This window comes from Haemorhous mexicanus, chromosome 1 (genome assembly GCF_027477595.1).
Source record: "Haemorhous mexicanus isolate bHaeMex1 chromosome 1, bHaeMex1.pri, whole genome shotgun sequence".
In the NCBI taxonomy this organism is placed as follows: Eukaryota; Metazoa; Chordata; class Aves; order Passeriformes; family Fringillidae; genus Haemorhous; species Haemorhous mexicanus.
The window spans coordinates 58,593,752-58,619,489 of record NC_082341.1 but is presented as its reverse complement, the minus strand read 5'-3'; the positions used below and the strand labels follow the sequence as shown (position 1 = coordinate 58,619,489).

Sequence of the window (25,738 nt, the reverse complement as noted above, 5' to 3'; positions counted from 1 at the left end):
GCCTGAGAGCATTGTCCAAACGCTTCTTGAGCTCTGTCAGGCTTGGCGCTGTGACCACTTCCCTGGGGAGCCTGTTCCAGCACCCAAACACCCTCTGGGTGGATCTTTTTCTAATATCCAACCTTAATCTTCCCTGACACATCTTCAGGCCATTCCCTCAGGTCCTGTCACCGGTCACCACAGAGATCAGTGCCTGTCCCTCCTCTTCCTCTCACAAGGAAGTTGTAGACTGCAATGGGGTCTCCCCTCATCACTGGCTGAGCTCCTGAGCACAAAATCTGGAGTTGTCCATCAGGCTGGAAGGCAGAAGGACAAAAGGGGGCTCCAGAGTAATAACCTCTCCCTTGAGCATACACACACCTCCAACAAGAGAAAACTAAGAATAAATTGGAGGAGCTACCGCAGTAGGATATGACGTGTATTTCATGGGATGACGTGATGGTTTACAATCAACTGCTTGTAAAGAACTTTTAAAAGCAAATTTCAATTAGATAAAATTACAATGAGCTGAGTGCTGACATTGTGTGGAACAAAACCATGAGGAAATGTGATACATCCAACTCTCTGTCAGTTCAAGGCCCACAGCAAGCCAGATTCTGGTCTCCTTACCTCAAACTGAGCTGGGCAAATCTCCTAAAGTTAAAAGGCTCTGGATGGATTTTCATTTTGGGATTAAAACAGTCTGCCCAACAACTTCAGTGAATTAGTTGTGATTTATATTAAAGCAGTTAAAAAAGCCAATCTGATCTTCCAAACATCTTTCACACTCAAATTCAAATGTTTCATTGCTGTCATATGCTGAAGGACACTGAAATCTCATCCTATGGATTCTCCTTCTTATTCCCTACAGACACTCAACAGTGTAGACTACTACAGCTTATATAAACTATAGGAGCAACTACTTGGCAAGCTAATGTAGATCATGTTTTGACTTTTTATAAACTCAAAGCAGATTAAGGGTTTGTAATTCACTTCCATTCAGCTCCATTATAGTTCCATCACAGGAGGTGAATGCTCAAATGGATGCTCATATGCACGGAATGCTCATCTCCCCTTGATGCAAGCAGGATGAAACCACTTGCAGGGCTTGATCCTTGAAAACAAAAGTGGAAAGCAGAGGATGAAATCCTGTATCCTTCTCTGATCCCCTTCAAGGGGATTTTTGCTCTCCACTAGACTTAGGCACTAATTCATTACCCTTCTCTATCACACCTTTTTTGGTCTGCACCAATACTTCTGTATTGGACTCTGCTGTACAGTTAGCAAGAAGGACAGGAATTCACATGTAAATATTTTTCATTATTCTACTGAAAATCACCTCAGTTTCCACCTGTGCTTACCTTTGGATGAAAACTATGCAGTCCAGGCTGAAAAAAACACACAAACTATTTTTTTACAGAAGACAATACTAAATCATCAATTGTCAGTATTTCATACAAGACTGGCCCCACCTCAACAGGGACCACAGACTGTTTCAACAGAAAGAGTAAAAACTGGTAGGAAGAAAACAATATTTTTATTCTCAGTTTCACATAGTGGAATTTAATTTAGCTTTCAAGAAAGATCAACAGTGCTTTCAGAATTCCTTAAGCAATGTTTACAAGATCATTAGTTGTGCTTTGATAAACACCTTATTTCAGCTATTCGAATGTACCTTAATATCTTTCAGGTGCACTGGGATTCATTGTCACTTTATTCACCATCACATAAAAAGACATACATAAATAATACAATTCATAGCTCAGAAAGAGGAACTTTTATGTCTTCCATAGTTCATAATCTGACAGAAGTTCTTGAGAATTTAGCTGTACTGCTACAACTCAGTAGAACTGAAATGAGGAAGCTTAGTGTTATCCCAGAAAACAGAAATGGTCTGTTTTGTTGTGGTTGTGTAAGGGAAAGAAAGCTCAAGGGGGAAACTCATGTGCACCAGTTCTGCAGAGTGAAAAGCCATGCTCACAGAAGAGTCAGTGCAGCATGGAAGTGACCTTTCAGGAGTGGATCTTGGGACAAAAGGTGCAGCTCAAAGAAGCACCTTTGAGGTATATCTAACTGGAACTACAGGTGATCAAAAATAATATAAGGAGCAATGGTGAGTCTTCACTTCCTGGTGGTTTCACTCATCAGGATTCCTTCTTTTCCTCCACTTCTAACAGCTCATCAAGGAATTCCACAACTTCACCCTAGAAATGATTGAATTTAACAAAAAGAAATTAACCCCCAAAACTGGTGGGAAATTTCTGCTATTTTAATAAAAAAATAAACTATAATAATAGGTGTGCAAATATTTTAAACACCCTCCATGCAGACACTAGTACAACAAACCTATAAAATGCAGGTAAATGGACCCTACCAGTGTAGCACTAGACTTGCAGTGACACAGACCTTAAAAGGAGAAAATGTTATACACTTCACAGCAAATCCTCCTGTACTTTTACAGGTATTTAAATAGACAATGAAATCTTCAAACTTAGAGAGGAATAAATGTTTAAAGCACCTGTTAAATTAGGAAGTTGTTAGATACCATAAAACATTAAAAAATTTTAGAAAGCTTCAAAATTCAGAGCCAAAGAGTTTTGTAGAGCCATAACTTTGACTTTGTATGTCTGCTCTAACCTTTTACGTTCCCTGTCACACCCTTCAACACACACCTTCTCCATTCTCAACCATGGATCTTCACAAGCCATGCTTCAATGCAGCAAAAATGTGAAGAACCAGAGATACTAGAATGTTTTCCATACTGGAAAAAAATGCACTGGATTTAGATTCAGACCACAACATTTACATGCTCCACTCTGCTAACACAGGGCACCAACACAACGTAGCAATCCAACTTTATTTAAACTACTCCCAATGTAGTTCTATGTACTCTAAGTTAGTAAAATGTCTTCCTGCAGTCCAGCCTGAGTACTCTGGGATGGCACACTCCACTGGCTGGAACTTACTGTCTTGTGTGGAGGGATAGAATGTGAGAAAATAAAGACAGTGCAGAAGGTAGCTTCACACCTGAGGAGTTGCAGCTGTACTAATCCCCAAAGATTAGGAACAGGCCTGCCCTTAACAGGCCACAGCTGTGTCCAATAAGAAGCAGAGTGCTACAAAGGAGTGGGTTAGCTGGTTGAGAAGTGAGCTGGAGTTTGTTGGCTGTGAAGAAGAAGGAGTCAGTGCTGTGAGGAGCTGCCCATGAAAAATCACCAAGAAGGTATGAGAGCTTTGCAATATGATGACAACAGTCTTGTCAACCAAACTACAGCAACTGAGCTAAAACTTTCTGTGATCACTTCCAGCACAAGGTAACACCTTCAGTGGTGGGAAGCAGGTGGTCAACAGCGGCTGTGCAGCAGCATTTCTGGGTCTGGACTGAAGGCACTTGAGAAAGTAATTGGTGTTGGGACTCAGGTGTTTATTATTTCTTATCAGTAAACCAGTTTCACTACTGTGAGTTTGGCAGCTTTTCATTAGAAGGCACAAAATGGCCAACAATCTCTTGTTACAAGGTCTTTTAAGACTAAACTGTCCCATTAAGAACTGACACCTGGATTTTTTTCCCTTTTAACCCAATAACTAATCCCACAGACCTGCAATGGGGACTTTTCTGTCCAGTTACAAAATATCACCCAAACCCATGAAGAAGAAGGAAGAAGAAACATGAAGAAGAAACCCAGGACAACACCCTGTGCCCTCCATCTTGCTTCCATCCACAACATACTAAAAATCCCCAAACCTAAATTTCTCACCAAGTGATGCACCTACACTACTCTCTGTAATCTATTTCACACTTTTGTGGATTCTAGTCTATCTTGATGTCTAGGAAACTTTCTCCATGAATGAGGAGAACTTTCTCCAAAGTCAGTGCTCCTCTTGGGGTCAGGGCACCCCAGAGCAGACAGAGAAATATTCCCAGTGCCCTGGGTTTCCACAGCAGCATCTCAAACTACTCAAAGCTACCTGTAGCAGCCCATCTGCTGGCACCCTCAGAAACACAAGTATTTTCTGGTTTGCCTTCCATGCACAGTTCAGAAACACTGCCTGAGAGGGGAGACCCTGTGGGAATACCTGGGCCTCTCTTCACTTTTTGATACAACTTAAAGTAGAGAGATGCAGATGCTCAGTGCTACGTTTCCAACCTTTTACTCTGGTAACTACAATGTTCTGATAAACTCTGTTTTCTTTGAACCTTTCTGTCCTTTCTTAACAGAAACCTATGGTCTAAAAAAAGTCTTAAGATGTCATTTAGGTTTTTTCCAAAATAAATTGTAATTTTCTGCCAGAAAACCTGACCAGCTCGTACTCACTCTCATATTTAAATTTATGAGAACTTCTACCAGTTCTGCTTCTACTTCAGTTATGTTAAAAGCAAGTCCTCCTTGTTTGGATGCTCATTTTCCCTTTACTTCACCACCCATTCCAAATCTGTGAACTGCACTGGGCTTCTGAGTCTGCTCAATTGATGTTTACAATCCCAATTACATTTTAAGCACATTTTTGTCTCAATAGGCATTCCTTCAAAAGACAGCAGCTTCTAGACACTTACATTCTGAGACTCAAAATTTTACTGTTTTCTATTCTTGTGAGAAAAGGGCATTAAAACTGTCAATGAAAACAATAAGAGGAAATAGGGAAATTCTGCCTATTTTGAATACAATAATGGTATTATGGATATTGTGATTAAAAAGTATTAACATCACACTTCTAGGAAGTATGACTAGTCAGGAGAGAAATAATGAAACTAAGCAAACAAAAATAAAAGCAGGAAGAAAGCTGGCTGAAATATCTGCTGTTCTTGTTCCCTGCTTCACAGATCCATCTCAAAAGACCACTAAGGTTTTGAAACTGTGAAGTCATTTTAGCAAGTCCTGAAGGATGGCAATTTGTTGTACTTGGAATTTGTTTAAAAGATTTAAGTATCCAACATATTATGGTCACACTCACCACTAAGACAGAATTTTTTTCAGAAGACACAGAGCATACAGAGAAAATTAAAGTTTTTGATTCCTGCTATGTTTTCAAATCCAGAAACATGTAAGAAATGAAAAAAGATATTTAAATGCAACAACATTAGGGAAAAAAACCCCAAACAAACCTGAAATCTCTAGTGTCTGAAACTGAGCTCTAAAGGAAAACATTGCAGAAGCTATTGTGGTCTAATTAGGTGTACTGAGGAATAAGAGAGGTTGAAATATGGCAAAAATATAAAAACTGTTGCTGAAATAATATACATAAAATATGCTGCAATACAACTGAGTAATTGCCTGGATGTTGGTTATTTTGGAAAAGGCAAAAGCTCCAGATTGAAGACAAAACCCCAGTTAAAATATTTTTGCCTGTGCCTTCACAATCAAAATGTGGAACATGTGCAAGTTGTCACTGGAGAGGCTGGCAGCCCAGTGAAGAGGTGGGAACTCAGCCTCAGAGGAGGAGATCACATTGTCACACTGGCAGCTGTGACCAGGCCAGCAGTGTCCTTGTCCCATTAGCACTCACTTCCCACTGCACCAGACACCTAGCACGGCTGAGCTCAGCACCTCTTCCACAGATGCTCATTCCAAGGAAAGAAGCCTTCTGTCTGCTGCTATCTATTTTTAATACAATAACGGTATTATGGATATTGTGATTAAAAGGTATTAAAAAGTATCATGCTGATCTGTGCCTGCAGACCTGGAGTCGGAAATGAGTCTTTGATACAATTTACTCCCTCACTGAGACAGAGTCCCTCCTGTCACCTGCTGAGCCCTTTGGCTCCTCCCTACCTTTACAGGAAGAACATCCCATTTTCCATGGTAAATCGGCTGCAAACCCACAATTCTTTCACTGCCAGCTACCCGAGGGCACAGGGGCCAGCAGCTCCAAGGCAGGAACACAAAGAGACTGCTCCAGCCCAGGGCTGATCTCAGTGGTGGTGAGCGACCCACGGCCCAAAGGGCAGTGCAGACCCCTGGCTGCCAGGCAGGACATCAGGAGGTGAGTCTGGCTAAGCTTGGCAAGAGAAGGGTTTGCTGCCAGACCAGTACAGGGGTGATGGTCAGGCAGCCCACAAGTGGGAAGTACACAAGTGGGAAGTACACACAGCTGGGCTGCTTGGCCAGCTGCAGGGAAGCATTTCCTCCCTGCCCAGCCCTCGGCCCACAGCCGTGTCCTCCAGGTTGGCCAGGTACGGGTTGAGCAGCTCCGTGGTACCCCACAACCTCCCTCCCTGTGCTTCCAACCTCTTCCCTCTCCCAGCCCAGGGATAGTCAGTGGAAAGTGGGACTGACAGACCGAGGATGTGTGGGAAAAGATGGAACAGGTACAGCCTGAAATAGGAGAGGTGTGATATCAAGCAGAAAAAGGGGAATGTCCCCAGACTGGTGTGAGTGGCAGGAGGAATCAGAGAAGCTGATCTGTCCAACCTCTAATTATCTGTTAGACATGCAAAGTGAGCACTCTTGGTGTAGATTAACAGTGGAACAGAGACACAGACAGAAAGAACATGTTGTGTGCCACAGTAATTAATTCAAGAAGGTTTCACAGAAAGTATGTGCGTAGGTGGATTATAATAAAAAAATAATTTTAAAACAGAGTTCTTGGTCACTTCTGAATAAGCTAACCCAGGCCAGTGAGACTGGGGCACCATCTTATGAGAAGCTAGAGCACCTGAAAAGAAAACAAAAAGACCTAAAAAGGAGAAGACAGCAAAACTCCTCGCTTAGTACCTCAGTGTACTGAGTGTCCAAGACCATGATATACATTGGGCCAGGCCCTTCCTTATGCAACATTAAATGTCACATTCACACTCAGAAAACACAGCTTTTTAGAGAAACATCTGCACTTTGGAGACTCCTAGCCAACTATCAAAATAAAACAGCAAAGAGGAAGAGCTATGAGTGCCTGGCTCTGTTATGGCACACTTGAGGCTGATGGTCCAGCACCAACTTTTCTTTTAACAGCATCATTTAAAAACAGTAGCAAGCAGCAGTTGCACTGCCCACTGACAGACCAGACACTTTGCCACTGCTTGCAATGATTGCCTTCTGCAAATGCCAGCATGAATCATTCATGGGTCCTTGCCTCCACCTATAATCTGTTCTGCCCTTTCTCAGCGTGGACAGGAGAAGTTATGGGACACAATTAGCTTCCTTGTAATAACCCACACTTTCCAATGCAGACCTGCTGATGGCCTCTCCTGGAGGGACTCCAAATGTACTGCAGTGGGATAGCCCATTCCTCAGGGAAGCAACAGAGAAGATAATAAAAGAGTTCTAGGATGAATTAAGATCCACAGAAAATTATTATTCTGGACATGCTTTTATGTGTGATTACCAGTGAATTAATAGGAAACAGCTTTTATTCTAACTCGTCCAACAAACAGCCTAAAGAGACAACACACAGAGCAGGAAGAATTGGCTGGATCTTTGTTTCCTTATAACCTATGACCTAAACAGAAAATATTTATCTCCCAAAATGTCCCTCAGTTGTCTTTCAGAGCAAAAATTCAAATTTTGTTTAAGTTCAAAGACCTCAATGACTGGAAACTTATTCAACAGTGAGAGCAACAGATTTGATTCCCTCATGTACTGGGTGTAGGTGATCAGGTTGTGGTAGTGAGGAGGGTGGCCTCTAGGTGAGGATCTAGCAGCCCTGTAGTTAATTATTGTCCTGTAACTGCAATGGGAGTGGTCACAATGATTAGGTTATGAAAACCAGCAGATTTTGTTCAAGAACAAATAATCACCTTGCAAGAGTGAAGACAAAGGATTGATATGGATGACTGTGGAGGACATTTGCTCCATGGACTTGACAGAGCCTGCACATACACACACCACAAAGCCCACTGGCCAGTAATGTTTTGGAGAGGGAAAACATTATTTCAGGGCAACAGTAAGGCATGTGTCAGTGAGTGGCTCAGCCTGAAAGGTTTATTCAGCCTTCAACTAAGAAAAAGTTTCTTGATCTAACCTTCAGTTAAAATCTGAGAGTTAACTGTAAGCACCTCAAAGCCCTGCCAGAACTTCCATGAGCTGTACAGTCCAGGCTGGATATTCCTCACATTCTAACTGGGGAAAATTCAAGAAAATCCCTCAATTCTTTGTGCAGAAAAATTATTTGACCCTTAACTTGTTTCTTTTTCAGAAACTTAGTCTACAGTGTGACCAACTGCCACATGCTTATAGGGCTTTTTTTTTTTTTCAATATTGAGAGAGCTTAGTTGTTTTTTACATGACTATTAACTACTTTCTCAAATATTTTTCCATTTCATTTCAATGATATATTCTGAACCTTTAACTGTTTTTTCCCATATATTATGGGAGACTACAGTACACTGCAGTTATTACAGTAGTATTTTACAGTAAACCAGTAAATGTGCTTTCCTTTTAACTTATTTATAAAGCCTATAAAACATGAGTCAACCCAATTTCAGAGGGACTTCAACATTGCTCCAATTGCACTGAAAGCAGAAGCCTTCCAGAGGCCTTGTTTCTGAGCTCTCCTTATGCTCTCTTGCCTGCTTTATGTTGCATGCAGAAGTGTAAGAGAATCTGGGCAGTAGAAGTTCCTCTTAGTGCCAGTACCTGCAGCTTGGGGCCATCCATTTGAGCCCAACCACGCTGGCAGCTTCCCATGCAAAGTGGCTTAAATGGGAGGAGGAACCCCTTTGACCAAGACACACATCCAGCAGCGCAGAAGCAAGAGGAGAAAGCAGAAAGACCCAGCCATACGGGAACAATCTCCACTAGAAAATGATGATGGGGGAAAAAAAAAAAAAAAAAACCTCATCTTCTTTTTTCTTTAAAAAAGTGTGTGCTGAACAGGGACCATAACACTGCCCATTAGCTGGCAGCTCTCTCTGAAACAGCTGCCACCAGCTCTTCTCAGGGCAGCAGTGCTGTTGGAGCTGTGCTGGGCTGAGGTCACAGGCAGGGCAGGCTTTACAGCACTTAAAACTTGCTGTTACAAGCACACTCGTGTAAATCATTTGAACATATGCAATGAGTGAGTTAATAAAGCTCAAAGTATGTTGGTAGCAATTCCCAGACAGAAAAATAGGCTGAATTCAGATTACTACTTGCTATCAGTACTCCACTGGGGCCCTTGTGTTTTGATGCTATTCCATGTGTCCTCTTTCCACCAGACACATTAGTTCAATATTTCTTCTTTGCATTACATGGATGTGATGAAACACAGAGCCTTTTAATTTCAGCCACTACACAAACAGAACACACACTATATACAAATAAAAAGAAAGATGTCCAACAAAAGTGGGTCAAAGCTGCCAACAACTTTTCACCTACTGCTTAAGTACTGAAAGAAAAATCACACTGTAGGCTCATCCCCGCCAAATATTTGTGGTTCTTATGTAATTTAGAACAGCTAAGTAGCTATCTCCCCCCAAAAAAATTCCATAAGAACACTGATTTTACGGGCCAAAAATATGTCTCATACAATTAGTGTGGTGCTGAGTTACATCTACACTAGCTGAGTGTCTGGCTCTTAATAGCATCTCAGTTTGCCACTTAAATCCATGCAGCACCAGGAGCTGTATCCATGATAGCCTTGATGCATTACACATCTGAACAGAAATCAAGAAGCTTGTCCATCCATGGCTAACCAAGATGGCAACACTGCAATGTTCTTTTAACTTCCCTGTGGAAAACTGCAAGGATATTTAAAAATAATTACTTTTTCTTAAAAGTAATTTGCAGCTAGCTGGCGCTAATATTCTGTCACCTCTGCTGCGTTAAATGTTTGAATTAAGAGTTTTTCATTTCCTTGTGGAAAAACATTAATAGAGTAACACAAGCAGGACAGTAATTCTTGTAGTAACATATGCAAAAATCATTACCGCCAGTTCCAGCCTCTGCAATTACTGCTATGTGCCCCTGAAGAAGCCCAGTGTTTTCACTCGCTTTGCTAAGGGGATCTAGAAAGACACATGGATGATCTGGGATACAGGAGCACTGAGAAGTCTGGATAAAATGACATTCTCCACTTGAAAATAATGACACTCACATAGGAAGTGATCCTCTTGCCACATCAATCCTTTCACTTCCGTCAAGGGAAAAAGAATTATTTTTTGCCTGCAGATTATCTTGCAGGCTGTCTTAGCAGCCCACAAGAAACTTCACAAACAGCAAACATGGACCACAGAAACTCACTTAGAAAGTATGACCTATGGCCCAAGGAGCACATGGTTTAAATAAACAGAGTGCACTTAGAAGAGAGCTTGCCTCCATCCTTAACAATTTTTAATAAAGTTTTTACTGTAATGCCTTATCTGGGGTTTTCATCAGTTTTCAACATTCCAATGGAACAAACTTTTCTATCTGTGCCAGGAGAAATATTAAACAAAATAAAAAATTCCACTTATACTACCAGGTCCTGCCCATAGAGCAGAAACTGCAAGGTAGTGGTTTTACCTTTGTGCTATTCCTGCTCTGTCTGCACTCCCTGGAAGTCTCCTGCAGCCAAAGACAAGTTCTGGTAGCCAGGGATTTATGAGTTCACTACCAAAAGCCAGAGCCAAGCCAGAGGCATGGACAGCCTCCATCCCCCACGGGTTTTTGGGCCCTTCAGCTTTTCCCCTGAGAAGAAGAATGGTAACTTTCCTAAACAAAGAGAATGTGAGGTAGGGGTATCTGCAGCATAAGTAGGCCCAGTAATTTTGCTTGTTTAATCCAAACATATAATCCAGTGTAATGTGACTTCCTTGTCAGCCCAAAAGTCAACTGAGGTTTACACTGCACCACCCTCCTGCAGATTGCAAGGTCATTTGTAATTGCCCTGGTGAAAGGGGCTACAGGAATGAAAGCCAGCAACTGAATGTTTGTTTATTCTACACACAGTGCTGGAGACTGAAGATTGTTCTGTAACTCCTTCTTCTAACAACATATGGGGGAAACCCTCAAAAAGGACTTTTTCACCCCCCCCCCCAAATTCTTCACCCCCCCTACTCATCCCTGTGTTTTGAAGCAGCAGATAGGAAAGAAGGAAAAAAATACAAATTAAGTTGATGCCTAACATAAGAAAACATCACGGACAAAGCACAAACCGACAAGGGAATATAAAAAGTGGTCAAGTATTTCACACCTGGATGAAAATCCATACAGACTAGTCCTCACCTAAGCTTAACCTTAAAGCAAGCTTATTAAACTGTCTTTCAGGGGGTTTTATCCCAATGGAAAAATCTTCCTGAAGTCTGGTAACCTTGCAATGGAATTTTACACAGAGTTGTTTTCAGACCACAAGAATACTGAAGGCAGGACAGACATTACTTCTCTGCTGTAAAAGATTCTCACTCTCTATGTGTTGGATAACAAAAATTGCAAAGGTGTTTTCATTTTTTAACATAAACCATCTTCTAATCAACTTTCTAATTAGAAAAGACCTCGGCAGTGCTAATTACAGATAGCCTTGCCTCATGTCACAACTGAGCACAGATCTTTCTTTGTCAACATTTCATCATTTGAAGATTTATCTAAACTTCTAAATGAACGGACCCAAAAACAAAGCAAAAGGCAATCCAAAATCTCCCATGAATTATACTTTAATTTCAGTTGTGGAAGGAAATGCCCTTTCAACAATTAAACTACTTTTCTTGCACCAAAAAAAAAAAAAAAATCTCTCTTAGATATTTTCCAGTGTAAATAGTAGTCATTATATGTTATTTGACCATGAATTCCAACCATCTAAAAAGCATTAGTGGGTGACCAAAATGCCACTGAGCAGAAAAAAATAACAGATAACAAGACTTCCTTTGGACAAAAACTACATTTTGGGTGGTTACTTCTGGACAAAATTGTTAGGACCTTTAAATCTAATTTAAATAACATTTTAGACAAAAAAAACCACCACACCCCCCCCCAGCCCCCCCAAACACCAAATCCAGAAAAACATTTGGTTTAAATAGATATGCACCATTTCTCTGCCCCCTGGTGTTACAAGTCGTAAACTGGGTTTCCTTTCTTTTCTGTGGGCTCAGTGCATTATATATTTACCTTTGTGTTAATTCTGTCCATGCTTTTTCAAAGGGTACATGATGTTCTTTGGGTTTGTTCTTATACTCCACTTACCAAACAAAAATTCATTATGAATTGGTCGTGGTTACAAGAGGATTTTTCCATATTAGTGAAATCCTGGAATTACAGCTATACATCATTTTCACTTTAAACATGATTGCTGCTTTTTTGACCCTGATTTCATTTCTGGAAAACTCACCTCATCATCATCCATCAGATGTTCCTTTGCAAATTCATACATTTCCAGCTGGAGCGTGGTAATGTTGTGGTATCGAACTGCCTCCTATCAAAAAAGCCCCAAATTTCTGTTACTTTAGGGGAGCAAGACAGGTGAGTGTCATCACAGGCCTCCTGAAACCATCCCAGTGAGGTCACACCCGGACCTAGCAAAGGCAGATCCCAGGCAGGGCTCACAGTGCTTGAGAAAGGAAACAGCAAAACAGCAAACAGCCGATTCCAAACCCTTCTGTGGATCTTCCTAAGCACAGGCTTCCTCACTGCAAGAACAAAGCACTCTCCTCTTTCTCATGTTTCAAAGCACTGGCGAGGCTGAGAATAAGGAATGAGACTGCCAGGGCTGAGCAGCAGCCTGTGCCTGCATTCCAGTGGGCTTTGGACAGGAGAAAGCCTCTGTCTCCCTGTGCTGGCGTATGGCAGCAGGCAGTTCTGGGAAAGAGACACACTGAGCTGCTTTGCATGATAATGACTCACCAGCCCAGCCTGAGCCTGGGCTAGGGAAACTCTGCAAGGTCACTCACCTGTCCCTCACCTCACTTCCCCACTGCGTGCCTGGACAGCTCAAGGTAGCTCAGTCCACACTCTCACATTTGTGAGTACCAACTGCCATCTACTTTGATTATTCCTTTTAACTCCTTTTGGGGAAGAAAACAGGAGACTCCCTCTTTCACAAGAACATCTAAAGGTTAGTGCCAGAGCCAAATGTTGCTGTCACCCCATTACCACTTTTAGAAAATAAACCAGAGGCATTATGGTTTTCGAGGCAAGTGATTAGGACAGCAAGCAACTTCTGTTTATAGCTACATAGATCAAAGTACAAGAAAATACAGCTGCGTACATTTAATATTTTGTATTTTAAAATCAAATTATCTGCAGTCCCCAGCTCCAGAAGTTATCAATGAAACATTCAGAGTGCATGTGTAGGGCCCTTGTTCTGCCCTCTCTGCACTCGGATGCCAAAAGTGTCTGCGGTTTGAGGTTCATACTGTTGCTACCCCTCACTCCCACCACCACCAAACATTGTCTCCAACATGGTTACAAAGCACCATTCTGTTCCCAAAAGCAATGACAAAGGAGCAGTCCCCTTCCCCTGTGAGCTCAGACTTGCTGCTGCTGCCTGAAAGAACCAAATGCATTTTTGTGCCTTTTGTCTCAGCTGGCCCTGCAGGGCAGGCCTCGGTTCCCACTGTGCCAATGAAGTGTGTGCTCTAAGAGGCATGACTAGAAGGCACTAAGTTTAATTTGTGGAACATGTATTGCTAATGACTAACTAGTTGCACAGCCCATATGACTGGTGCCTAAGCAGTCAGTGAGTGTCACAATTTAGCTGCATGACTTAAATCCTGGAATCATTGGAAAATCCAATTTGATGTCACAGTCCAGGCTGCAAAATTTCCTTGGACATGGAAATTTAAGAACAGCATGGAAACCCATTTTTTAAATAGTTTTCCAAAGCCAGATGACAACTATTGCTGGATGGACTGGTGTCTTCTTTGCAGCAACCATTTTCATTTAGATAATTAGATGAAATGCAGTCCTGAGCCTCTTTCCATCCTCATCCACCCAACTGTCTTCTAAATGGAGTAAGTGGAAAGTCAGTTTAGCTGGAGTTACCATATTCAGACACACTCCAATGCCCACAGAACCTGAAATAACAAGCGAGTGGGCAACTATGTGTTGGCAAATAATGATTCACAAAAACCTGAATGTCACTCAGAGATTTCATCATCAGAGATTTCAGGGGCCAGCTGCTTTTTTTTTGTAGATGTACATAAGACATAAATATGCCCAAGTGTCAGAGGAGTGCTGGCATGAGTTTACTTCCCATCATATATTATATGCTATCAGAGTATATTTCAACAGAAAGGGAAGAGTTACAATGGCATTCACTGTTTACATGACACACTGCACCTCTGTGTACAACTTTCTACATGGCTCTAATAAAACAGAACATGTTAAACTCCAGAACCAGAAGATATCTCACATTTTTCCACTGAATTTCAGAGAAATATTTGAATGTGTCTAGAAGGCATTTTAGGTAATCCACCTACCGATCTGGGCTGAAAATCCTCCTCTTTAAGTCCCCATTTGTCTCTGTGGTACTGGTAATAGACCATGTTCTGTTTCATTACTTCATCTTTCTCGTCAAACAGAAGGTAACTGGCAGCACAAGAAGCTGCATTCTTCATGTCATTCACTAATTGATAAACACACACCAAAAAAATCCAGGTAAGGTAAATGAACAAATTCCTGCTATTATCTAAGCTCTGGAAAACTCAAGTGGAAACACAGCCCATACTCTACCTCCTCAGCAGCTGCATAGAGGGAAAAAAATTGCTCCCCAGAAACTGTATGCTATTTTTGCTCTGAAACACATAAGGCCATGATTCAAAAATCAACTCATCATCAACCTCTGATGGTTTTCCATAGAAATCCTAACGAAATGTTCCTCTCTGGTATCCCAGTATCAGCACACAGCTTGGTGAAACGCACTGGGCATTTATTTAAAAAACAACAACAACAAAAATATATTAAACCCCTCCCTACTCCTCTGTACTAGGACTGATAAAGAGGGAAGAGTCAGGGTGTAAAGTGCGTAGTCAAACAACACAAGCAAGAGTCATTAATGGCTTGATGCTGCACGGCTGATGTGTCTTCCCTTTGACACTGGAGCCTGCAGGAGCAGCTGTAAGGGCTACATGTGTTCTTTACCGTGCAAGCAGCTCCTCAAGAAACCACAGCTTTCACTGATTAATTTGCCTATCAAACATGTGATCACTGAGCAACGAATACTACAATTTCTTTTAAGTGGTCCCCTCTTTGTTCAAAATCCATTTAGCCCCATTCTAACAGGATGATAAGAATACACTAGGAAAAAGCAAAAAAAACCCAAACAAATACTCTGTAGGCTTGTCTGTGGAAGAAATTCTGTCCCTTGTCTGTTAACTACAGTGATAACAGGGAGCAAAAGACACCAGTAAACTTGGGGTTTCTGTCCCAGAACAGCTTAAAATGCAGATTCTGGAGGCCACAACTTACATTCTAAAGCATAAAATTAGAGGGAAAATATTATGAATGGAATCTGTCACACATGAAACATGAGTGTTATTTAAGCACAAAAAATTACTACTTACATTTATAATATGCAAACTGCAAGTAATGGTACATGGTGGCCACAAATTTTTCAACGACAAAGCCTCCTATAATGGGTGTCAGATTGCTCTCACACTGCACTTTGCACGCAAGGACTTCAATATAATGGTCTGGAAGGAAGAAAACAGCAACAGAGGATATGGACAGCACAGAGCAAATTGTTATAATCACTCCCATTAATCACCCACTAAAATCTGGCCTTATAATGCTCCCCTGGGTCCTGTGCATCTGGCTCTTGCTGCTTGAAGAACTGAGAATCTTCAACTCCATCTGAAGTATGAATCAAGTGTTGGTACTAGGCCCATCTGTAAAAATTTGTGTGGCTGACTTTGAAGGCATCAGAGCTGGGATTCCAGAGAGCTGAGCACTTAGGTTTCACTGACACCTACAGGCAGCATGTGGTTGGTGGGTTTTACAGACCATTACACAGTACTGCATTATGTCCTAGCTGTAAACTTCACAGAGCTTTCTTTCCTTTTCTAAATTTTGCAAACCTTGGCAATTTCACTAAATTATTACACAAATAAGGTCCCCGTGGTGCTGAGTACAACTGTGTCACAAATAGATGCAGCAGGTGATTGCAAAATAAACCTCCAGAGGTGGTTGCATTATGGGCCCGGAGTTTGGATGTTTTAAGGGAGAAGAAAGAGGAGAATATGCTGCTCACCACAGAAAAACTTTCAGCCAGGAACAAGCTTGCCCAGTCTAAAAATTGCTACATATAATGCAATCTAGGACTATAGGTGATTTTATCTTCAAGAAAATGCATTTCAAGAAAACCTTCCAGCAAAAAATTTCAAGCATTTTCCGAATATATCACATTCATCAACAGCACAGAAAATAAATATTTTAAAGTCTTAGTTTCCCTGTTGGCCACATTTGGCAGGTGAAAGCAAGTTAGCTAAGCTTGTGCAGCAAATTTCTGACCAAGACAAAAGAACTTTTCATCCCTGACAACTCCTAACATGAAGAACACTGAGGTTACCTAAATATAACTGCTGAAACTAACTAAAAATAACTGGCCAAATGAAATTCCCAGACCCATCTTTTACAAGAGCAGTGGAATCTCCAGACACAGTAGTGCTCAATTCCAGACAGCAGTTAAAGCCAGAGATGCGAGTCCCTCCGTGAAGCGATCCCACGCAATGAGGGCAGCTGGCTTCCTAACACAACTCACTGCTCAGTGATAAATACATACCTAGGGCAAGACCCAAATACTTCTGCTTAACACTTACTGCTACCTGCAGCAAGTGCTAACCAGAAGTATTAACACTATCTGCTTCCTGCAGACCCTTGCAGGCAGAATATCTCTCCCTGGAACACGAGCACGATTCAGCCCACTCCAATAAATTTGAGTGCTCTTATCTAAAGAGTGAAATACTTGAAATGTGTGAACATGGCCATGGTGACATCATGCAGTAATTCCTACCTTTCCTTCTCATCACTACTGCTGGGAATTGTCCTTGCCTTCCAAGGAGGAAGAGGGAGGGTGATAGTGTCAATCCCAGCTAAGCATAGACACTAGTCCTTACAGTAGCTTGGGGATTGTCCTGATGTCAGAGCTCTGATCCACTGGGGAAGAAAGTCTGTGTTTCTTGCTTCACCTTCTGCAATTTATGCTTCACTCTGTATTTTTTATCCTAGACCTCTGCATGTTTTGCCCAAGAGTGAGTCAAGGCTTGAGAAATAGCCTGCAATAGCTATTCCATGTCAGCTGCTCTGGTGGATACCAGCTGCACACCATGAGAAACTGAAGCTGCTCATGTATAAACATACTTCACAAAAGCTTGCTCTCACCAAGACATATCATGGCCTTAGGACAAAAAGCTGGAATGTTTTTCCTGAGGGCAACTTAAAATATAAAAAGCGCAAGAGAATTTCTAAGTTTATTGAGAAAACATGCAGGTGCTCTCCACAAAAATATTGCCAACACTGAGATGTCAGAGCACAGAGAGAAACTACTTGCTTCTTTCACTGACAAAGAGCACAGGAAATGTGCATGTGCCATTTTAACAACAATCAAAAAAGTTGATGTCCCTTTTCCTTTGAAAGCAGTGGATTTTTTTTTTTTTTTTTTTTTGGCTATACACACAAAATAAAGATTTTACCTACTAGTAAAATTCATATGCAGGAAAGATTAAAAATAGCCAACAGAACCTTGTCATACTTATGAGAAAGGAGATGCAGATCACCAGACCTACACAAACCACCAAGCTGATTGCAAAGGCAGGCTGACTAACCACTGAGCCTCAAAGTGATACTGAAGTGATGGTCAAGAGACCTGGCTGGATGACCACTGCTACCCAGATGGAGCAGTTGCTATTTACACTTCTATGTTACTCTGACACAGAACTTCCATGCTAATGTAAGGTCTCTGTTCTGATTTCCTGAGAGGCTTTATTTATGTTACTGACAAGAGCAAAAGAATAAACCAGAATTCAAACAGTTTTCAGTGAATCTAATTGGGCTAAACTGAGGAACAGGACTTTGGTAACCAATCCTTATGAATAAACCGAAATGCACTTTGGGGACAACTCTCCTTCATGTTTCAAGGTAACCACTCACCTGCAATGGAAAGATAGAAGTCTTTAAAATCAGTGATCTCTCGGGAGCCTTCGCAGGCTGCTATGCAGTCGTCGTAGGCTTTGAAGAAATCGGGAAGAGCCAGTTCCATGTCCGAGATGGACGTGCGCCAATTGTCCCCGTTGTACGCTCTCACCGCCCTGACAAAGAGATTCTGAAAAATTGGCAGCACTGAATCAGCAGTAACTGACCCGTGAGAAGTGTTGTGTCAACTCAAACACAGCAAATGATGTCTCCACATTTCTGGATGAGCTGCTCTCCAGACCATGTGAGAACAAACACAGGAGACTAATGGATTTTAACAGGTATTTCCTAGAGAGCAGAGTATGTCATTCCATTTCCACTCAAAAGAAAAGCCTGCTGGAGAGAAGCAACGGTGTGAGTCTGAAGTGCAGGCTGTGACAGAGATTTTCAATGGAATCTTAAAGCCAAATGTCTGAGCTATTTTTAGCTGTGCCACTACAGCAGTCATGAATTTGGATAACTGAGCACCTGCTTAGCTCCAGCAGTGTAGCAGCTTTCAGGTGCACCTCGTTCTGATTTGCTGTGACTCATTTATGGAACAATGAAGTGCAGGAGAGGTGAGAATTACTGAATGCACCAGAAAGGCACAACAAAGACGACTGAGATGACAAAAAGAGATTAAGAACTGAGAACACATAAGGAAATGAGATCCCTGAATCTCACCCAGTAAGAGGAGTAATAGAACAGTTCCAAAAGAGCAGACTCTCCCAAATAAAAAGCATACCTCATAAGGCTTTATCTCCAAGTCTTTAATATGCTCCTCAGCATCAGGTATGCTCTTATAGTAGGCCATATTTCTTTGCATCATTTCATCATCTGGATGCTTCAGAAGAAATGTGTGAGCCGCTGCAATAGCTTTTGGAAGATTATTAGCCTAAACAGGGATAGGGAAAATTCGGTGTTAAAAAAAAAGATTACCTCGAGAAAACAAAACAAAACAGTTCAAAGGCTCCCAGTTTTCTCAATGATTTTTCCTGCATTCTCTATACTCACAAATTTACTTCTACTGAAAGCACACTCGGCAGATACAATTGTACAGTAAAACTGATATAATTCCTCTCAGTTTTGCTCCTAGTGGAGTGGGGACAGTTTAACTTAGAAGTCTATCATTTTTGCAGCTAGAATTGCTTTGCAGATTGCTGTAAATCAAAAAGATTAGGTTTTATCCCTTGCCCCTCCCCTGTTCACAGAGCTAAGCCAAAATACCAGGGCTCCTGGGAAGGATTAATCTCACAGCAAGTACTGATGCTAACCTATGGATGGTAGCTGGGAGTCGTTACTGTTCGTATGTGTTTATGTCACTTATTTGCCTAGCAGCACAGAGAACATTATTACAATAATATATCTTCCCGGTGGCATTACAAAGTTAGATCATACTGCAGAGACCTGGTCAAAAACTGTGTCCTACAGCAACTTTCTGAGCCCATTTTTAAATTAACTTTGATCCCTGTTAGATATACTTTGTGATGTGTGCATTTCTCATTTACAACTGCATGTACCAAACATGTATGTACTTCTGTATGCATGCCATTTATAATTTCTGAAAATTTTATATATATATATACACACACACACACACACACACACACACACACACACACACATATTTTCATAAATTATATCATATATATGCACATATTTAGGAAGAGTGAGAGAGAAAGCAAAAGTCTGGGGTATTTGTGAACTGTTAAAACCCCTTTTCCAGGCTGTTCAGTGTATTAATGTACTGATATTGAAATGATGGTCAAGAGACCTGGCTGGATGACCACTCCTACCCAGATGGAGCAGTTGCTATTTACACTTCTATGTTACTCTGACACAGAACTTCCATGCTAATGTAAGGTCTCTGTTCTGATTTCCTGAGAGGCTTTATTTATGTTACTGACGAGAGCAAAGGAGTAAACCAGAATTCAGTGAATTCTAATAAACTCCTACAGAACCCTACTCACATGTGCAACAGCTTCTGGCAGCACACGTTTGAAACCACGAGCAAGAATCACAGTGTGCACACACACCCTTCTGCTCACACCCATAAAAGGTACCCTTTCATTTTGGAAAGGAACCGAGAGACAGGAGCAAAACTTCAACCCACCCACTGCTGCTGTGCTGCTAGGAGTGTCCCGGCACTGGAGCTCTGACAGCTGCCCTTCCTGCTGTCCCAAAACTATGTGTTTCCAGTCCGCCCCGACCGTGCTAAATGCAAAGGGAAATCTCAGCTGCACTTTCGTCAAATGTTTTCTGGTCTCTTCTGTGCTGTAGCTGGAAAGCTCCTTCTTTGGTAGGCTGACAAGTCTCATTTTTACTTAGGTCTATGATTCACTCTTGGTTTTAATTTTCACCTCTTAGGGAAGAAAAATAAAAAAAGGTTTTGTAGAAACTCCTAAGTGAACTCAGTGGCTCTGAGAAAGCTCCCTCCAGAGGAGCAAGCAGCAGCGCAGGAACAGCTACTCCCAGAATCTTACAACGTGGCAAATTTCTCTGCGGAGCCCACCTGAATACACACATGGTCACTCTAAAAAATTACATAAAGCATTTCCCTCCCACTTCTTCCTCTACTATGAACTCTGTTTGAGGGGGTGGAGAGGTGGGGGAAAGGACATTCCTTTCACAGAAACTGCCAGCCAGGAAAAAGCCCTTTGGATGCAGCAGTTTGTAGCTCCAGAAGGCCCATTTAGAACTCCCCGAGAAATATGAGGGCTCAGAGCTGAACTACAAATCCAGTATAAAACACAATATAAACAACAGACACTAAAGGCAAAGCCACCAAACTACTACTCAAACTTAATGCAGATGTGATTGAAAAAAGAGTTAAAAGGGAGGGGGAGGGATTCCTCCAATTACCCTCTCACACTCCTATCTGGCAGTTACTTGACTGTATTCAAAATGATAAGAAGAAATTATATTTGGTGTTATCTGTACAGTACAAACTTTGTACGTGCCACAAGGGGGGAATTGATAGTTAAATTAAGATAAGAAGAGGAAACATTTGTGGCGATGTCATTTCGGTATCCATATATGGCTTTGAGAATTCGAGGAATTCCTGCCCTCTCAGTTAAAAGAAAAGGCAGAGGTTAAAATGTATCAAGTTCTTTTGTATGGTTTTAGGGAAGGCATTAGACACCAGTGTGATGCTGTGCATGTGAGTGCTGTTCTGGTTTCATGAGAACCCATTTCCCTGCAAGTGTTTGGAAAAACTGCTGAGGAAACAGCACTCCTAAGAACAGGGCACAGGAGCAGTTTAGAAGATGTGTGTTTTCAAGAGGCAATCTCAAAATAATGCACAAGCATACAACCCTATGTAATGTATACTGGGATATGCTGGGAGTGAATCCCTAAAAGGGAAAACAACCTAACCAAAGAGTTCAGCTTGTTTCCTCCCCACAGAGAGGCCCTGTTAATCCCAAATGCAAATAACTGCTTGAGAGGATGGCAGGAGGGATGGACCTTGATATCGAGAATGGAAGGTGAGGATGAGAAGGGAGAAAATATTCAATTCGATCCTTGACAGAAGAATGATAAGAAGCTAGAAAAACAGGATGAAATCTTTTAAGAGAGAAGTGTGTCCCCAGTCTTGGCTGACCCAAGAGCAAAAGGTAAATACCATTCCAGGGCTAGCATTACAGTGTCCCACTTCAGCAGCCAATTTTTGCTTCGTTCCTTCTTGCAGCTGTAATGAAACTGGAGTTTTCCAGGCATGAGGCTATCTGCAAGTCACAGGCTGGGGGCTGCTGCACTTGAAAGAACTGGACCAGAAACGAGCAAGTGAAGAAGGTGGACACGCTGAAGGAGTAGTGAAGATCAATTTGCAATAGCAGAGCTGTGACATGAAGAGTCTGAAAAAGGTTCCAGAGAAGGTTAGAAAGTAAGGCAGATGGAAAGATGGAAAGAGAAGGGCAGGAATGACACAGCTACTGGACATAGAGGCAGCATCCAGTGGCCAGACATCTAGGAAGAACTGGAAGGGCTGATTCTAGGGGAGGTGCTGGACGAGCAGTAAAAAACGGGTGAAGAGCAAGCTGGATGGTATGTGGATAAGCAGGGGGAAAGACAAGGCACACGCTAATCCCACTGTGGGCTACGGGAGTGGGAGGAAACAACCGAAAGGTTTGTCAAGGAGAGAATTACAAAGTTGGCAGCCTAGGGGGGCAAGGAAGAAATGGAGGCAAGGCAGATGAGAACTGGTGTAGAGGAGGAGGTGATGGGGAATGAGGTTGTGGCCCAGAGTAACCTGCTCCGAGGGCCAGGTGAGAGGTCGGCATGACAGGAGGTTTTTCTAGCATTGGGTGCGCGGGGCATTTGGGCTTCGAGGCTGTCCTGGAACACACCAGGACACCACGACACCGACAGGCGCGCTGGGCGTGCCTGGAGGGTGGCACCACACCCGGCGAGACTTAGAGAGCTTCCGACAGATTCGGGGGGAGCGGAGGCAGGGCAGAGCGATGGGAGGAGAAAGGAGGAGGGATCAAGGAGAGGCTGGGGGAGAGCGTGGGGGCTCACCTTGAAGTAGGCGAACTGCAGGTACTTGTACGGCTCGCGGCGCTGGAACTCCTCGAGCAGTTCGCGGCCGGGCTGCGCCTGTCGGAAGGCGGGCAGCCCCTGCTTGCAGCGCCGCAGGCACTGCGCCCGCCGCAGCACCCCGGACAGGAGGCGCAGCTCCTGCAGCGCCGCGCTGCGGGGCGCGGGGGGCGGCGGCGCGGCCGTGCTGCAGTTGCGGTGGCAGAACGCCTCGCTGTCGCGCAGCAGGCGGTACAGCCGCATGCTGACCTCCAGGTAGCTGACGCTCTCGGGCCAGTTCTCGGTGCTGTACTGGTCCAGCCCGTAGCGATAGGCCGACTCCAGCGGCATCAGCTCGTCCCGCGGGAAGCTGCGGAAGCTGTAGCGCTCGTACTGCGCCCCCGCCGCCGCCAGCAGCGCCGCCAGCAGCGCCGCCACCCACATGGCTGCGCCTCCGCCACCGCACAGCACCACGTCGCTGCTGCCGCCGCCGGCGGGCTGCAGGGCCGGGAGAGGCGGCCCGGGGCCGGGAGGAGGGAAGGGAGAAGCGGGCGGGCCGAGGCGAAGGCAGGGCAGAGGCGGTCCCGGCGCCGGGGCGGAGGCGGGGGCGGCCCCGGGGAGGGAGCGCGGCCGGACGGGGCGGGGCGAGCGCCGCGCCGGCTCCTCCGGCCGCCAGCGGGGCTGCGCCCGGCCCGAGACGCAGCTGGGGGCGGCCGCAGCCGTGTCTGCGAGGAAACTTTGCGTTAATGTGTTTTCCCAGTGTCCCTGAGAATTGGGGTTCTTTGCCGCCCACGATTTAGGGGTTTTGTTTGGAAAATATATGTTCTGTGAAAAACGCCAATGGCTTGTTTCTAAAATTTTAAAAGTTTAATAGTAATAAAATGGTTATAAAAATGGCAAAATAATAAGAGTAATAAAAATTTTGGACAATTTGGATTAGGACAATATGAGACAATAGTAACAAAGAGTTACAGACGGTCCGGGTACCTTTTTCTGGGCAGCATACGCCCGAAAAAGGACACACGTTAACAGAGGATTAACCCTTAAAACCAACAGCCTGTTGCATAGTCACACATCTCATACATGATGCATAAATTCCATTCTAACAAAGATTTCTGTCTGGTCATTGTCAACTTCTTCCTCTTCATGGCTGAGCGAGGCGGGAAGAAGTTAGTTTCTTCTGATAAGGGAGCAATAAATTCTTTTTCTCTGAAAGATTTAGGTGTTCTGTGGCCGCTATCTTGCTGCGAGTCCTTTCTTTAAAAAAAGTATCTTACATAACACAGTTTCTATTTTAACATTATGCTATAACCTAAAAGTATATTTAACATACTACTTAAGAAAATTAATGCAGCATAACTTTCTAACACAACACATATAATATTCATTTGCAAAATATTTGCAAAAAGCCAAACATAAAATACACATTTTTCACATGTTCTAAATCAATCTCTTTTACCCTTCAATTTTTTTTTTTGGTGTGTGTTTATCTACAAAACCTGACACAGGTTCATGCATTCATATTGTGATGACAAGCAATAAGTGCGTTGTTGGAATATTCCTACAATTCTGGGCATTATTTCCCTTGAAACTGGAGTTTTAGACATGGTGTTAGAAGGTGTTACAGAATTGTAAGCACCAATTCTACGTCTTGTTTCTGTTCAATGTCTGGTTTCCTGAGGAAAAATAATGTGGAAGATCTATAAGGGAAGTAGTTTTGCATTTTTTTTGGATACTTGCCAGAAAACTGTACTTCAAATATTAGCTATAGAGCTATAGCATGCCAACAGTCTGTCCTCCACTGGTTCTGTGCAGTCCTTTGGGACATTTTCTGATGTCCAGCTACATTAATTAATTATTAATCATTAGTAAGTGGGAAAAGCTGTGGCTGTAGATCCAAAGAATTTGAAAGTTCCCAATCTAATCAAGCAGTTCTTTAGAATTGTTCTTTCAGTCTGACACACAGAGATTATTTGCATTATGACACTATGCAACATCCCAGATTTCACAGTCAGAGTTGGACCAGCTGCTCTCTCTCTGCTGCTCTTGGTGGACTCATGCACTGATCAGTGGTGATCTTGGGGCTGGAGAGCCCTCCAGCTTGGAAAAAACTTGTGAAGAACCATTTAAAATGCTAGCATGGCTTCCAAACTAGACAAATAGCCAAGGCCCAGATCTTTGTCTGTTCTTTTTTATTTTTAAACTGAGAAGTCACAGGTAATTAAAAACAAAACAAAAACCCTCACCCCATAAAATAACAACAACCTAAGAAAACCCAAGCTCCTGACAGTTCCAGTATTTACCTTTCCTTTAGATGACATTTAACCCTGTGCTTTCTGGATCTAGTAAGAACAGTTCCCTATCCCTTTGCTTTCTTAGACTGAGTATCAGTGCTTTTGTAGGTGTGTGACCTAAATGACCAATCATGAAGAAAAGGATTTCTTAGAAACACTTCATACTTGGACTGTTTGTCTACATTTCTCAGCAGAGGCAGCTACAGGATGGAGGCTGGTGAACTGCTCAAGACTTCTTCATTGCAGTGGCTACCCTTAGAGCAGGGGCTCTCACGAATTACTGAGCTAAGCCTGCCCTTCTGAGCCCAAAATGTGAGCCCTGCAGGTGCAAGTGCTGAGAATGCTGTATCCAAGTAGTATGTTGTAATGTAATGTAATGTATCTAAGTAGTTGTTATTTCACACTTCAGGCTTGAACGGCTGAGAAACCTGGAACCCCAGATCCTCTTTCCTGTGGGAAGACAAACACCAAAAGCCAAAACCAAATCAAAATAAAACATCAAAGGTTGCTGGTATTTGATTCCTTTCCACAAGAGGGCCGAGGCAGCCAGGCTTTGAAGTTTTGCTTGTTCCCAGACTTTTGTTGACAGATCTGTCAGCCTGGACTCTGCAGTTTGTCTTTGCATGGAATAGGGATGATCCTCCTGTTTTTCCTGGCACATGGCTGTAAACACTCTGAATCCCATTTTTAAACTTTCTTGAGTAACAAAGACGCGGCTGGGAGCTCACACACCCCGGGAGGAGTCCCCAGGAGGAGGAAGAGCCTGACAGTCTGGTTTGTGTGTGTGTGTGGATGTTGCTCACTTTGCCACCATTCCCACTGAGTGCCTGCTGTCCTGTTCCCACAGTCACTCCTGCTCTTACTCACTGACAGTTCCTGGAGTTTTGCTGCCAGCTGATTCCCAGAGACTTGCCAGTATGTTGCCAAAAGCATCAGGATAAATGAAACCCTCTGGCACTG

At 42.9% G+C, this 25,738-nt stretch overlaps 1 protein-coding gene across 1 annotated transcript; it reads right to left on the bottom strand.

Moving 5' to 3' along the window:
* Positions 1–1,497: 1,497 nt before the first annotated feature.
* Positions 1,498–23,070, bottom strand: CRTAP (cartilage associated protein). The gene is made up of 7 exons (XM_059850349.1): positions 22,488–23,070; positions 18,715–18,864; positions 17,949–18,120; positions 15,365–15,493; positions 14,282–14,427; positions 12,193–12,276; positions 1,498–2,183 (listed from the first exon to the last, which is right to left on the bottom strand). The coding sequence occupies exons 1-7, from the start codon at positions 22,926–22,928 to the stop codon at positions 2,124–2,126; spliced, it is 1,182 nt and encodes a 393-aa protein (XP_059706332.1). The 5' UTR covers positions 22,929–23,070; the 3' UTR covers positions 1,498–2,123.
* Positions 23,071–25,738: the final 2,668 nt, after the last annotated feature.